Source organism: Ambystoma mexicanum, chromosome 6q (genome assembly GCF_040938575.1).
Source record: "Ambystoma mexicanum isolate Mex_15411 chromosome 6q, UKY_AmexF1_1, whole genome shotgun sequence".
Taxonomy (NCBI): Eukaryota; Metazoa; Chordata; class Amphibia; order Caudata; family Ambystomatidae; genus Ambystoma; species Ambystoma mexicanum.
In genome coordinates, this window is record NC_090937.1 from 1,675,464,487 (window position 1) to 1,675,480,087 (window position 15,601).

The 15,601-nt window shown below is 46.0% G+C and overlaps 1 protein-coding gene across 1 annotated transcript in view; it reads left to right on the forward strand.

The window, feature by feature from the left end:
- Positions 1–15,601, forward strand: part of LOC138515431 (zinc finger protein 208-like) — a 488,076-nt gene that overhangs the window by 37,932 nt on the left and 434,543 nt on the right. Inside the window, exon 4 of the mRNA XM_069630274.1 lies at positions 13,088–15,018. Coding sequence (XP_069486375.1) covers positions 13,680–15,018 — 1,339 coding nt within the window. The 5' untranslated portion in view covers positions 13,088–13,679. The remainder of the gene's footprint in view (positions 1–13,087; positions 15,019–15,601) is intronic.

A 15,601-nucleotide genomic window follows, 5' to 3' on the forward strand; every position in this document is an offset into this window, starting at 1 on the left:
AAAAAAAACTGTCAGAAGCATCCAGAAACTACAGAAACTGGGTAAAAAACCATTGCTCTCTCCTGTACCAGCAAGATTCGGAAAAAGTCCTGAAAGCGATCTGTGGCAACAAAGCCAGGGAACTCTGGTCACTTATAAAATCCACAACCCCATCGAAGAAAAATTCCATCATTTACTCAATGGGTGAGCAAAAATGGATCGACCACTTTACAATTCTTTTTGAATCCCCAACAAAGGAGGACGACGGCTGCATAGAAAACGACCCCTCGAGTTGGTTATACCTTGACCACCAAGAAGAAATCTTCGAGACTTTAAAAAAACAAAAAAAACTCTCGAGCGGTCAGCCCAGACGGGATCTCCAACATGGACCTAAATAAAAAATACCCTACAGAGTGGTCAAACCTCCTAAAAAAAAAAAATAAAATAAAAAAAAAAGATCTTTGTTAGATGTGCAAAATCAAAATCGATTCCATCTTCGTGGACTAAAGCGTCCCAATTTACAAAAAGGGGGACGTGTGTGACCCCTCTAACCTCCGACCAATCGCACTTTTAGATTGTATCGGAAAGGTTTTCGGGACCTTACTGTTGAAAAGACTACAAACTTGGGCTTAACCTGCCCCATGCCACGACAGATTGCAAACAGGCGTAAAAAAAATGTCGGTACATCAGCAAAAATCTTAGTCATCAGCATTTTAAAGAGCAAGGTGCTGGAAGATAAACCCAGATGTTTTATGGCCTTCGTTGACCTTTCTCAGGCCTTTGACCTGGTAGACAGGTCTCGACTTTGGTCAAAACTTGAAGGATGGAAATGTCCTAAGGAGATCCTCCTGCCGCTAAAAGCCCTGCATACAAACACCTCTCTCACAGTGCGAGTAACCCCACAAGGACAAGTCTCTGCAGAAATTCCCACGGACAGGGGGGTTAAACAGGGGTGCCCTCTTGCCCCTGAGTTATTTCTAGTGTACATGGGCGACTTTTGCGAAACAAAAACCTTTCCACCAAAACTGGCCAAGGTACAAATCAGCCGACTCATGTACGCCGACGATCTCGTCCTGTTTGATCAGACCCAGATAGGACTGCAGAGACAATTAACAAATCTTTTACGTTACACAATGGAAAACAATCTACAAATCAACAAAGACCAAACAAAAATTCTAATCCTGGAACCAGCACCTAAAAGATCAGACAAATACAAGTGTTACCTGGAAAGCATAGAGATTGAAAGAACAAAAGAATTCAAATATCTGGGTGTGACCCTATACAGTTTTCGTACAGAAAGTGCAATGCAAGAAAGCCTGAAATCAAAAACCAAAAAGATAGCAGCCCAAGGCAAAGCCATTGATCTAAAATTCGGAAAATGTTCGACAATCCCGGTAATTGAATGCTACAAGAAAAAAGTAGTGCCTTCAATTACATACGGCGCAGAAGCAATGCCTCAAATCCCTAAAAAACTCTGGACAAAGTTAGAAGGCATCTTCTGGAAAAAGGTCTTGTGCTTACCTAACTCAACTTCAATGCCGGCCTTCCGATGGGAACTCGGTCTTCTTTCTCTAGCAGGCACGGTAAACATCAACTCGGTCCTGCTTTACCGAAAGTGCATCTCTCAAGTCGATCAGAACATCTACACAATGATAGGCGAAGAAATGAAAACGGAATCAGTGAAAATGCTGACAAACTGGAAAGAGGAGAATTTATCCTTATTGGCCTCAGTCGCATGCTCAGAAGAGTGTGCGAAAAATTTAAGAATCTCGACTGGTCACACACCCAAGCGGAAGTAACAGCCAACAAACTTCTAGCTCATCTTCCACATACTCTGTGCAAAGTAAATGAACTTCAGAGATACATTACAAAATGTTCAAATAGATCATCCAGGAATTACTTGCTCAGGATAAAACTAAATCTAATTGAAACAAACGAGATTCGCCACATCCGAGGTATTTCAGACAGATGTGAGTGCCATCTTTGTGGCGCAGAAAAGGAAACCATACGCCACTTACTAATGGCCTGCCCAAGGAATCAAGTGATAAGATCATCATACCTCGACTTTTCCTGGGCAAATGGTCACTTCGATGCCGATCAATGGTGGTTCAGACTGATTGGAGGTGATAGAACAACGTGGCAAATTGCCTTGGTGAAGATCATCCAAGAAACATTGAAAATGCTTGGCTGAGGCATCTTAAGACTTGTGGAGTACAGGAACAAGGAATTTTGTAAAGTTCCACTTTGGAACATACACAAATAAAATAAATGAAAAAAATCAAATTTGCATGGATTAGCTAGAATCAACTTGCATAGAAGGCCTAGAGTTAACTTTACATGGGTACATAGGTGGGCTAAAATCAATTTTGCATAGATTTGCTAAAATCACCTTGCCTGGAAGGCCTAGAGTCAACTCTACAGGGGTAGGCTAAAATCAGCTTTGCATAGATTAGCTAGAATCAACTTGCATGGGAGGCCTAGAATCAACTTTACATGGAAGGCCTAGAATCAACTTTACATGGAAGGCCTAGAATCAACTTTACATGGAAGGCCTAGAATCAACTTTACATGGAAGGCCTAGAATCAACTTTACATGGAAGGCCTAGAATCAACTTTACATGGGTTGGCTAGAATCAACTTAACATGGGTACATAGGTGGGCAAAAATCAACTTTGCATAGATTAGCTAAAATCAGCTTGCCTGGAGGGCCTAGAATCAACTTTACATGGAAGGCCTAGAATCAACTTTAGCTAGAATCAACTTGCATAGAAGGCCTAGAATCAACTTTGCATGGATTAGCTAAAAACAAACAATTTTGCATGGGTGGGCTAAAAACGACAAACCAGTGTAGGCTACTGTGTGTAGGCCTGACAACATTTCAGATAGTGCTGGAGGGGGAGAGGTAGGAGAAAACAAATGAGGGGGGAGACAAACAAGCAGCTATCCTACAGGTCAGGTGACATTTCTGAATAGCATAATGCAAAGGATACAGTGAAGGGAGTGGGGTAGAGGGTGGAACAGCAACGAGAGGGATTCAAGTGGGCAGACATCTCAAGCCTACAGGGGACCAGGGGAGTGGGTGGGGGCACACAGACTTCACTGGGGACCAGAGGGGTGGGTGGAAAGGAGTGAAGAAACAAGAGGGGAACATGATAAACAGTTGCAGGAGTCAGAAATAAAAAATAATGATGCAAGAGAACAATCAAATGCAAACCAGGATTCACGATGAGCAAGGTCACAGCATGATTCATAGACACCATGAGTTCGAGATGCAGTGGAAGTCCAGCATGAAAGTTGAGAAAGGGTGAAGCACCATGAGTCAATGAGTAAAAAGTTAAAATCCCAATATTGGCCACAAGACAGTGGTGGTGAACAAAATGCATCAAGACAGTGCATGCAGAGGGGAATGGGGGGCACATAGATACAACACAGGGGGACCGGAGGAGGAAGGGGGGGTGTTGGGGCACAGAGGTACAAAACGGGGGCCCAGTTGCGAGGCACAGGTACAAAAACGGGGGACCAGAGTGGGGGTGGAGGCACAGACAACATCACAGGGGACAAGAGGTGGTGGTGGGCACAGAACAACATCACAGGGGCAAGAGGGGGTTGGGGCACAGAACAACATCACAGGGGCAAGAAGGGAGTGGGGGGCACAGAACAACATCATGGGAGGCAAGAGGGGGTTGGGGGCACAGAACAATATCACAGGGGCAAGAAGGGGTGGTGGACACAGAACAACATCACGGGGGGCAAGATGGGGATGGAGGCATACCTGAAGTGGACAGGAAGCAGACAGGGGCCTTAGATGCGGGCCTTTGTCCCAGTGATTGGCAAATACACCTTCAAGCAGCCAATCACAGACCCTGAAAGGCTGAAGCCACGAAAATGCATGTGGCCATCATGGAAAGCCAGCAGAGAGAATAATGGTATCAGGTGCAGAAAAGTCGAGATGAGAGAGAGAAAAACGCACCACTTGCAGGTGCCCATCTCGCCCCAGTGGAATAAAGGCACAAACTTGTTTGATGGTATCGTCTTTTCATTATCTTTTTTTTTCTCCAAATATCAGTCGCACAAACGCACTCAAAAGGCATCCAATGGTAATGGGGAGATAATAAGCCAGAGGAGAGCCTTACCTCGTGCTGGCACTGAGTAGCTGGTGGCTGTGCTGCAGGCACTGAAGAGGTTCAGGCAGAGTTGGATGGAATGTTTCTCTATTGTGGAGGAGGTGATCTCATTACCATCCCTCACTCTTTGTGCAAGGGTGAAGAGGGCGGCGGTTGGGACTTGGCACACCTGCGGCTGGGGGCCTGCTTACATTCCCTCATCTCCCGTAGATGTTCCTCTGCCATCACAGTGAGTTCTCCCTTCCAGGCCTCTATTGCACGTGGACGTGCATCCATACTATGAAGGCTGGGCAGTGGCAATGGTGGGGGAGTATGGGGTGACGTGGGGCTGTAACCAGCTGAGGGGTATGTGGTGTCTCGTCCTCCTCAGTGGCAACCCTGCCACAATGACCTGGTGGCTGATATGCCCGTAGTGGAGTGGAGGGCACAGGAGGGACAGTGGGGCCACTGACCACGGGTGTGGTGGTTGCAGCTGTGCCACATGCAGCAGTGGGTGGCGATGGTGCTGGTGGTGGGGATGGTGGTGACAATGGTTCCAGTGGTTCCAGTGGTGGTGCTGATGGTGACGGCTCATTGTTATTACTGTTGACATAGTTGGGGGCTTAACGCGAGGTATCCGCGCGTAGTTGCAGACACTGTGGATACGAAGGCTATGTTGGTCATAAGTGGGCAACAGTAAGGCAGTGAAGTTTATACGTTGTATGGCCGGACAGAATGAATACAAAATGAGTGAGTGCACAGTGCAAGCTTACTTGTAATGGACTCAGCAGGGCACAGGTGCTGGTCGCGGCTCGGGATGTCTAATGCAGATGTCAGTGTTTGATGTTTATGCTCTATATGGCGTTTTATTGTAGGAAGGCATAGGACGGTGGGCGGGTCATGTAGTTCAAGGGTAGTAGTAGTTCTTACCAGCTGTTTGTAGCAGCGAGTCTGATTGTGATGTCTAGCCCGCCGGCTCCAGACAGGCTCACGACAGGGCTGTGTGCCTTTGTGCGTGCCTTCTTGTGGGCCGGCTTCAGCCTGCTGGCTCACAATAGGCCACAGATGAGGGGGCTACTGGCCAATGCAGACGGTCGCTAGGGCTGGAGGCCAGCCTCGGCTCCTGGAGGGCAAAACAGCGACCCAGGCGGTCATCTTGGAGTGTAGTTTTCCTTGTGGCATCTAATGGCGAATCTGGGATGCAAGTAAATTGCAGACTTTAGCTGCATCTGGCAGAGTTTCAAAGCTATTCATGGATCAGAGTAGCTAATAACAATTTCAGAGATATTTATAGGGAGAATATCGGCGTTGAACGGCGGACTTCAAACCAACTGCAGAATTCAACGTGCAGTATTCTAGTAGTCGCAGTGTTTGTCTGGGGTCACCTCCATGCAGCCACTGCTCCTGCAGTGGGTGGTAGGAGCTCCAGCTCCTCCGGGGATCAAGCAGCACTACGAGTCATTCAGGCTCACAACAGGGCTGTGTGCCTTTGTGCGTGCCTTCGTGTGGGCTGGTTTGAGCCTGCCAGCTCACGATAGGCCACAGATAAGGAGGCTGCTGGCCAATGGAGACGGTCGGTAGGGCCGGAGGCCAGTCTCAGCTCCTGGATGGCATAACAGCAACCCAGGCGGCCATCTTGGAGTGTAGTTTTCCTCGTGGCATCTAATGGCGGATCTGGGATGTGGGTAAATTGCAGACTTTTAGCTGGTTCAAAGCCATTCATGGGTCAGAAAATGATGGGCCATGATATGTAAACGTTGTGAGGTACTGGGTGTGGGGGATACAAGGGGACCAAGAAAACGCATTTTTAAAATCAATTACTGTAAAATGGGTCGATGTTACAAAGAATGTTGGCAGGATTTGGTACCACCGGAAAACTCTGCTTCAACAATGTTGTTTAGAGGTCGCAAATCCTGGACTATCCTCCAACTGGAACCCTTTGCTTTCTTCACAGGGTAGATGGCCGTATTACATGGGGATACAGATTGTTATATAATTCCTTGTTTAACAATGCCATAATGGTCTCCAAAATCCCTGTGTCTGCCTCTATAGACATGGGGTATTGCCCACCTCGTGGCAGTATTGCTCCTGATTTTAATTTTAATCTGTACTGCTCTTACACTTTTCACCAACCCCACATCATGAGGATTGCTGGTCCACAAGTGGTCCGGCACTTTCTCCAAATCCCCCTTCCAATATGGCGATGTTTTCTTAACGACAATCATAGTCTGTGGTACTTCCCTTTTGCTCGATCATAACCTAGCAAGGCACCCCAATCTCAAAGATCATCTCTCCTGTGTCTTCTGTGTCCTCAAACAATTGCTCATCGGACACCTCTCTTAACAATGAGGTTGGAGCGATACACAACACTGTGCGCCATTCTCCTCCTTCCTCATCGGTGCCTGAGGAACCACTCTGTCCTTCTTGACAACTACATGCCATGTTAAATCTTTTATTCCCGTTAACCAACTCAACACTATCATCACCCCATAGAAATAATGCTGAATGCACTGGCACCCCCTAGTAACTCCTACTGTAATACGTGGGGGAAAGCGCTGCTTCTCTCATCCGGTACAATCCTGGAGTTAGGCATACAATGCCATCTTTCAAAAAAGTAATCGACCTATTAAGCTTGCTCAGGAGGTCCCTTCCCAAAAGATTTGCCGGGGTATTGTTACATTAAAACAAGGGAGCAGATAGAATGTGCTTACCTACCTTGATTAGAAGATCCTTGGTGTAAGGAACCAACAGGACAGCCCCAGAAAATCCCTGTGCCAAGCGTTTTGCCTGACGCAAAATTCACCTTCTTTGATGCATGATTTTGTAGCCCCTGTATCGATCATAAATGAAAACATCTGCTCACCAACCTTTACTCCTATCTGAGGCTCCTCTTCCGTATCAGTAATAACCAATAGAACTGGCACATTAGCGATCCCTGTGGGCTGTCCTTTTCCTGGTACAAATGAGCAACCTGGAGGTGAAAAAGTATTTTCTCCGTACTCTCTTGCCCCGGTGTAGTGGGTGACTGTCCCGTGGGGTAGAGGTTTTTTATACAAGCGTGTACCAGTGCCTGGACTGACACGATTGGTGGGGTGCATAGATCTGTGCCATTTCAGCTCCTGGGTTTTGATCAACGTGGACTTGTTGCAATGGCACTGAGCTTGGGGCATATGGCAAAGTTGGTTGATTAATTTGTGGGGGACTTGCGTTGAAATATTGCATCCGGCTTTGACAGTCCCGTGCGACATGTCCCATTCTCCGACACGCCCAACACTGCACTCCATACCCTCCATAACCTTCTCCCATCGGCCCATTAATGTGGGCCCCATCCCTCCAAACCTGCCAAATGACCCAACACCCTGTGAAATTCACCCCTACCTCATGGAAACCCTCTCATTGTTCCAGGTGCGTACCCATCCATCCATCATTTTCCCTCTGCCCTGATTGTCTCTGCTGCCCTCTGTGGAGCTCATTTTCATTGCTCCTTCTAAACAAATCTTTGCCAACCTTTTCTGAACCAGCTTGACCTTGGCCTTCTGTGTTTGCTCAATCATTTCCTTCTTCTCTTGCTGCCTTTTACAAAAATGCACAATGTGTGCTTGAATCTCTTGCCAACTCTTTGACTCTATTCCTACTACCTTATCCAGGTCGTGCTGAACTTCTTTGGGGAGACCCTTTTTTAACATGTGGTAGAAGATGGCCACATTCTTGTCCCTTGCTTCGCCTGACTCTGTCCTCTACATTTCTTGAACTAATTGAATATGGGCAGTAGGATCCTCATCTAGGTTCATTGTTTTCGCCAAGATAGAGTTTATCTCTGGCACATCAGGGTACATCATCCCCTATAATTATTAAAGGCTGCTCCATCATGGGTGTTAGTGTTCAATTGCATCCCCGGATATCCAGCTTTTTTCCCAGAGCTCATCTGCCCGTTCCCCCATCAAGTCCATGTTTTTCATGTCCCCAAGCGTTAGCATGATACCAGCAGTTTGCTTTTCCAAAGCCTAAGTCCTCTGCCCCGCCCCTGCAGTGAGTGAAGGAAGCGTCTTCATTAGATTATTCCAGTCCTTGCTGGACCACAGGACATAATCCACCTTCCCCTGACCCTTCTGGAGTAGTGGGAATTGAGTTGCCCCTGGCTTTCCTCATCTGTCCTTGGCCTCTGCCTACAGCTATGTGAGCCCTACGGCGTGTCCGAAGGCTCCATGGTGTGCTTTCCTTAATTACTGCTGGAGTGGGAGGCACAACTACTACCGCTTTTCCTCCATGCTCGTCATCTGTTTACCATTTACCCTGTTCCTCCTCTGTCCCTATAGCCACATCCCCTAATCTTTCTATGGGGGCAGAAGCATATTCGGCACTGCTATAGCATGCCGCTTCTCTTTCTCCTTGTTCTGATTTCGTACCTGTGGCGGCAAGTCCTTGCTCTAAATCCACATTTACTCCCTTTATCACTGATTTATCTAACCTAATGAGGATCTGACCATGTCTCCATCTCCCTTCCTCGACCTCCTTCACTTTCCTATTACCTCCTTCCTGTTCTTCACTCCTGCTCTGTTATAACAGCATTACCGCATTCTCCGCTAACCTTACTTCTTCTTCCAGTTTCCGTTGTTCCTGCCTCTCATCAACCATCTACAATCTTTCTTCTATTCTAGATAGTTCGTGTAGGTGACACCCAGAGAGTCCAGAATATCGAAGAGCGGCTTTGTAAATACACTGTATAATGTAGGGGAAACACAGGACCCTTGCGGGACCCCACATGTGACTGGGGAGGTTTCAGCAGAGGCAGAGGGGGAGAACACCCTCTTCGTTCTGTTCGCCAGAAAGGATCTAATCCACATGGTAGCATCCTCTGGGAAGTGGGCCGCTAGTAGAGATGATATGTCCTCTAAGAATGTGGAGAGAGGTGCAGGTGGTTTGTAGATAAGGTGCACCGTGGCGGTTTGGCTAGGTGATAATGGCAGTTTGGCTGAGAGTAACTCGGCAGAGGGGAACTCTGTGTTGGAGGTTGCTGTAAGTTCAAGAGATTTTTTAAAGATGAATGCGATGCCTCCACCCTTGGAGTGGTTAGCGTCTCTGTCGCATCTGATAATGTCCTAATTATCAGGTATTGCCAGTGACAGTGTAGGACCTGCTGCAGCGTGTAGCCAAGTGTTCGTTATGGCTAGGATGTCTAATTTGTCAGATGTGATAAAGTCTGCAATGTCAAGGGCATGGGCCGGAATGGATCTGTGTTACTGATGGGTTCTGGCAGGTCAGTGTTTTGGTGTGGTGGTAGTTTAGTCTCAGGAAGAGGGTGTTTGCGTAGAGTTTTGTGGCTTGATCTGGACCCTAGTCTAATGTTCCTCGTTTGAAATGTGCAGGGTTGGTTAGGCGTGGGTTTCATTGTAAAGTGTTTGAGCCACAAGGCTGGATCGTTTAGATAGGGGTTAGAACAAGGCATGGTAAGTCCGAGTACGGAGACGTACGTGTGTGCTGTGCGAGAAGGTTGGATGGTGTGTCGCTGGGACAAAGGAGCAGATGGCAGATGAAGATGCGTCTGGGTTAGGTCAACTATAAGCCTGATGCTGATACAGGTGATAGTGATAGGCTGTCTAGTTGATGTGGCGGTGGCAGCTAAGAGACATAGAAGGTACATCTGGTGGAGAATGTGAGAGTAAGTTAGTAGCAGAGGTAGGCAATGATAACAATGCTAGCACAGAGTATAAGCACTAGGGTAATGCAAATTTAAGTCTAATGGTACGTGATCATAAAGCAATATTAACACAGTATGAGTGCATGAGGGTAAAGCAAATCAGAGCATGAAAAAGAGGAAGACATCCCTTGGGGGCACTGTTTGGCAGGGCTAAATATACCTCTTGATGCCAAGGAAACACAGCAAGGTGGTGTGGGATGATGCGGGTACTAACCGGCAGGCATTTAGAATCAGCAGTGTGTGTCAGGCCCAGCCGACATAGATCTGAAATAAATCACAAATATACACTGTGGGTGTATGCTAACTCAGATATCAGCTAGACAAATATACAGAATCAAACATATAAGTGCGCTATATCTGAGTGGTGCAGTTTAAGGTAGAATACGGAATGCAAGCACGTAGCGAAGTGATAAAGGCATTTTAGTACAAGTGTAAAGGTTCGCTATGCACGATATACTAGAATATAGTGTGTCAGGAGGATGCTAATGCACTTTCAGTACATACACCTGTGCACAAACGAGATATGAATGCATGTAAACAGTTTTAATGAGCGACTTAAACGATAGAGAGCAATAGATTGGAGTATGGCAGTTCATTTGTACCGCTCATTGTGCAAAAACTGATATGCGGAGCAGAGTTGCTCTCAGGAGGAGGCTAACGTGCAACTGCTTGTGGGTGCCAGCAAAATTGTCAAGTGACATAAAACTGCTTAGCAATATCAAAACCAGTAATTGAAGGATATTTTACAGAGTAAAACAGTAGAATAGCAAGATAGCAACATTAGGCAGTACGTAATAAACAAGACAACATCTATGTGTAAAGTAAGTCCAAAGGGCTAAGTTTGCAGCTGAGTAGATGCTATAGAGTGTGTGCGGGATGAAGTGGCAGAGTCACGTTAATCCTTTCATCAAGCATATGGGTTGCACAGTAATGATCTGGGGAATGGTCAATGTGACTGATATTTCAATACAGGTGTAGCATGGAGGACTCTTACCACCGGTTATGGCAAGAACTCATGACATGAATGCACCCTTCTTAAACTGGAGGAACACAGGAAGACCAACGGGTCTGCGTAAATCCATCAAAGTGTTACAGACAGTAGAAGAAGCGGGGAGAGGGCTATGGGCAGACCTCCAGCCCTCCCGGCTCCAACAGGCTCAGACAGGGTAGCCTTAGTTTTGTGGTCTTTCAATAACCTAGGACTGTCTGTCTGACAGACAGGGGGACGGTTGGTGGGTGTTGGGCTGCACACGTTCATGAATCATATTCCTGGATCAGTGCCTTTTGCAAAAGATGCTGACCTAGGAGTGTTGCCCTTTCAGGCCCTGGATCTGTGGGTTTATGTTGAGGAGATTCTCCTGGCCTAGGGGGTGTAGAATCTCCACAGTAGACCAGCAGGAATAATGTGTGTATTCATCAGTAAATGGCGGCAAGAGTTAGAGTTCTTGGCTATTAACAATCATCAGGGCCACATCCCCACTGGCTACTAGAGAGGTGATGAAAGCAGTTCTAATGGTAAAATCCAGTGAGTTCTGGACATAGGGGCATGCTGAGGCTGAACCTAGGGTGAAATTATCAGAATCCATAAAAAGAAGAGGTCTAGATCAGGTTACAGGAAACTGGCAAGTCATAGTGCCAATTCCCTCCACTCCTCAACAATAAAACAGAAACTGCCACCCCACTCCTGAAAACTACGTAGTGGTAATTTAAACAGGGAAATAAAAGTGGCATCCCTTTGGCCAATTAACCTCAGTACATGGCAATGGGGCATTTGCACAATTATGAAGGCAAATAGGACGATAGCGGGAAGTTTGGGGAGTCTCCCATACACTTGGTCTCATTGCCTCACTGGCTCCCACTGCAACCCCTTTTCATCTTTAAATGCTGTTACCTTGCGGAGAAACTCAGCATCTCTGGAGGCCTATGATCTACCAGAATTAAGGAAATGTGTAGGCTTGAATTATGACAGTGCAGGAAGGACAGAATCAGAAGACAGGCCTTCTCTGTCTATGCTCCAAGACTCTGGAACCTCCACCCCGTGAACATCAGACTTGTCCCATCACTTCCACAGTTTGGAAAGAGCTCAAGACCTTCCTCTTCAAGGACTGTCAAATCCTTAACACCTATGTCCACACACCCTGCTGCACTCCCCACCCTATCTGAGACTCTGCAATCTGCTTCCCACTTGCTGCCAATTGCCAACCCTCCCCTTAGCTTCCTGCTCCTTTTTTCTCTGCTTCCCTTACTGTGTTTTCCCCCTATGATTGTAAAGCGCTTTGTTGCTTCTCAAAGCTAGGGCTGCACTCAATAAATGCCCTAATCATAATAATTGCCAAAAATGTCATTCTATCAGTCTCTGACACAATCTTGTTTGTTCTGTCAATCGCGCGGGATGGGGATGTGTTTTGTCTTAAACTGGGTTTATAGTCAAGCCTCATAAGTTTGCCGGTATGGTAAGCTACCGGCACCGTTGTTACCAGACCGGCAAACTACGAGTTTTGCGGGTGGATGCCATTTCTCCCGCCAGGTATGACTTGGCGGGTGGAAAGGCACCCGCTCGCAGAACATGACGTATGCACCGTATAATGCGACTCAAATGGGAATGTGGAGTCATATTTTCTGGCCCCGGTAATTGACCATTCACGGGCCCCCTGAAAAAAAAATTACTCCGGCGGAAGCACAGCTACCGCCAGGGTCATAATGAGGCCCAATGTTTGGATGTAGTGCCAGCAGGGCCTGTGCCAGTCCCACTCTGGCAAGTGACTGGTGCCTTTTCTTTCAATTCAGTCTTCTTCCCACAATAGTGCTGTTGGTTATATATTTGTGTTTGGGGCAATATACATTTACCCAAATGTATTGAAGTCCTCAGTGATTACATAATAGACCAACATGTGTCTGATTGGAATGGGGAGACTTCATGTACTAGTTCAGTCATTTGTGAGGACGTATAATTGTATAACGTGTATGCACAGCCCTCGTGGTTACAATATCCACTTATTTCATTTTACTTTCCTTCTTATGCTCTTGGATGCTAAAATGTTCTAACTATAAATGCATCGCTCTGTTCCTGCTGCATGTCGCCGCTGTCGCATTACATTTTATCATTAGGGCCCTACTACTCTGCCACCTATTAGGATGCCAGTCCCCAATAGATTGCACCCTAACATTCTTAGTCGTATCAGTTAGTACATGAATGCTTAACCTATTCACATCGCTGCCACTGAGAACCAGTCTTCCTCTTACTTGTGATGCCTACAATAGTCAATGCGTTGAATCTAATTACGTTCATCTCCTTTTATTTCAATAGGTGATTGATGCCCCAGAAATGCAACAGCAGCGATTGGTACATTCTCTGGACTAACGCACTGCAACGCTTCATTCTTAGAATATGCAATTCCCAAACATCTTGGAAGTATGCAGGCCTGGGATCCACTTACCTTTTCACAATGGAACTGAGATTGAGAAGCGTGATAGATACATGTTGGTTCCCGTCGATGCAACCTCTTCCTGATGACATTGAGTAACAAACCTTGTTCTTTCTGTCAGTCCAGGGATATAACATCAAAAGCACAATGTGTGAAGTGTAGTAAGAAACGCATTGTCGTTATTATTCATGATAGAACACACGTGAGTGTTATTTTATTCCCATTCTGTTCCTAATGGTAGTTTGTCTGGAGCATTTTGCGAAAAACCTGTAAATACAAATGGATAAAAACATATCTGTGCACTGAATATTTTAAAACTTTCAGTCAGAGGAATGAGCTTGTTTGTCACCAGAAATGACCAACACATGAGAAAACTCATCTGTACTCAGAATTTAGGAAAAGGTTCAATGGAAAGAGTCCTTTTATTAAGCACCTGACAAAATAAACTGGGAAGAAACGTTAAATGTGCACAGGATGAGGGAAATGGTGCCATCTCAAAAACGTACTTATTGCCCTCATGAGAACATAGGTGAAACACCTTATCAGCGCACTGAATTTGTGAATACACTTATCTGGCACCAGCAAATATTTACAATGGAAAAAACCCATGTCTGCATTGAATGTGGGAAAGAGTTTGCTCAGAAGGGAGAACTTACTCGCCACCAGAGAAGACATACAAGTGAGAAACCTCATGTGTGCACTGAATGTGGGAAACTGTTTGCTGAGAAGAGAGGGCTTACTAACCACCAGAGAACACATATAGGTGAGAAACCCCATGTGTGCACTGAATGTGGGAAAGGGTTTGCTCAGAAGGGACATCTTATTCACCACCAGAGAACACATACAGGTGAGAAACCCCATGTGTGCACTGAATGTGGGAAAGGGTTTGCTCAGAAGGGACATCTTATTCACCACCAGAGAACACATACAGGTGAGAAACCCCATGAGTGCACTGAATGTGGGAAAGGGTTCATTCAGAAGGGCTATCTTATTCACCACCAGAGAACACATACAGGTGAGAAACCCCATGAGTGCACTGAATGTGGAAAAGGGTTCATTCAGAAGGGCTATCTTATTCAGCACCAGAGAACACATACAGGTGAGAAGCCCCATGAGTGTACTGAATGTGGGAAAGGTTTTGGTTGGAAGAGAGATCTTATTCGCCATCAGAGTAGACATATAGGTGAGAAACCTCATGCATGCACTGAATGTGGGAAAGGGTTTGCGGAAAAGAGAGAGCTCACTATCCACCAGAGAACACATACAGGTGAGAAACCATATGAGTGCACTGAATGTGGGAAAGGGTTTGCTCAGAAGGGAGGTCTTATTTACCACCAGAGAACACATACAGATGGGAAACCTTATGAGTGCACTGAATGTGGGAAAGGGTTTCTTCTTAAGGGAAATCTTATTCACCACCTGAGAAGACATACAGGTGAGAAACCTCATGAGTGCAGCGAATGTGGGAAAGTGTTTGCTGAGAAGAGAGAGCTTACTAGCCACCAGAGAACACATACAGGAGAGAGACCTCATAAGTGCATTGAATGTGGGAAAGGGTTTGCTCAGAAGGGAGGTCTTATTTACCATCAGAGAACACATACAGGTGAGAAACCTTATAAGTGCACAGAATGTGGGAAAGGGTTTGTTCAGAAGGGAGGTCTTATTACCCACCAGAGAACACATACCGGTGAGAAACCTCATAAGTGCATTGAATGTGGGAAAGGGTTTGCTCAGAAGGGAAGTCTTATTTACCACCAGGGAACACATACCAGTGAGAAACCTCATGAGTGGACATACAGAGGAAAAACTGGGTAAATGTAATGAGTGTAGAAAGAACTTCTCTTTAGAAGAAGTCTTATTTGCCAACAGAGAATGCATACAGGTGGGAATTCTTAGGAGTGCATTGAATGTGGGAAAGATTCATTCTGGGAAGTCACCTTCTTTGGCACCAGGCAAAACATCTATAGATATTCTTATCTGCCATGAGAGGACATGGAGGTGAGGACCTTTCCTCTGCAATTGAAGCTTCAGAGAGGAGGAGGGGCTTCTTCATTGGGACTGGGTTTGTCCTTGATATTGACTAAAACAGTGAAGAACCTGCCTCTGCAGCTGTTCCCAGTGTCCTTTGGCTCACAGATAGTGGCTGATTATGATTGGATAAAGCACTGCTGTTTGAAATTCGTCCCTTCTGGAACATTGTAAAAGGAAAATGTACCTTCTTTATTAGGCCTGCCCTCCTATGGAACACTTTTCCTAAGCAACTTAGGCAAATTAATGGGCACCATCACTTTGAAAAAGCTTAGACTCCTTGCTTGAATCAGTGGGTGAAACTGTCCTATGAATTAATTGCCAAGAGGCCGCCTATCAGTACATGTATACTCATTTGTGTTGATGGT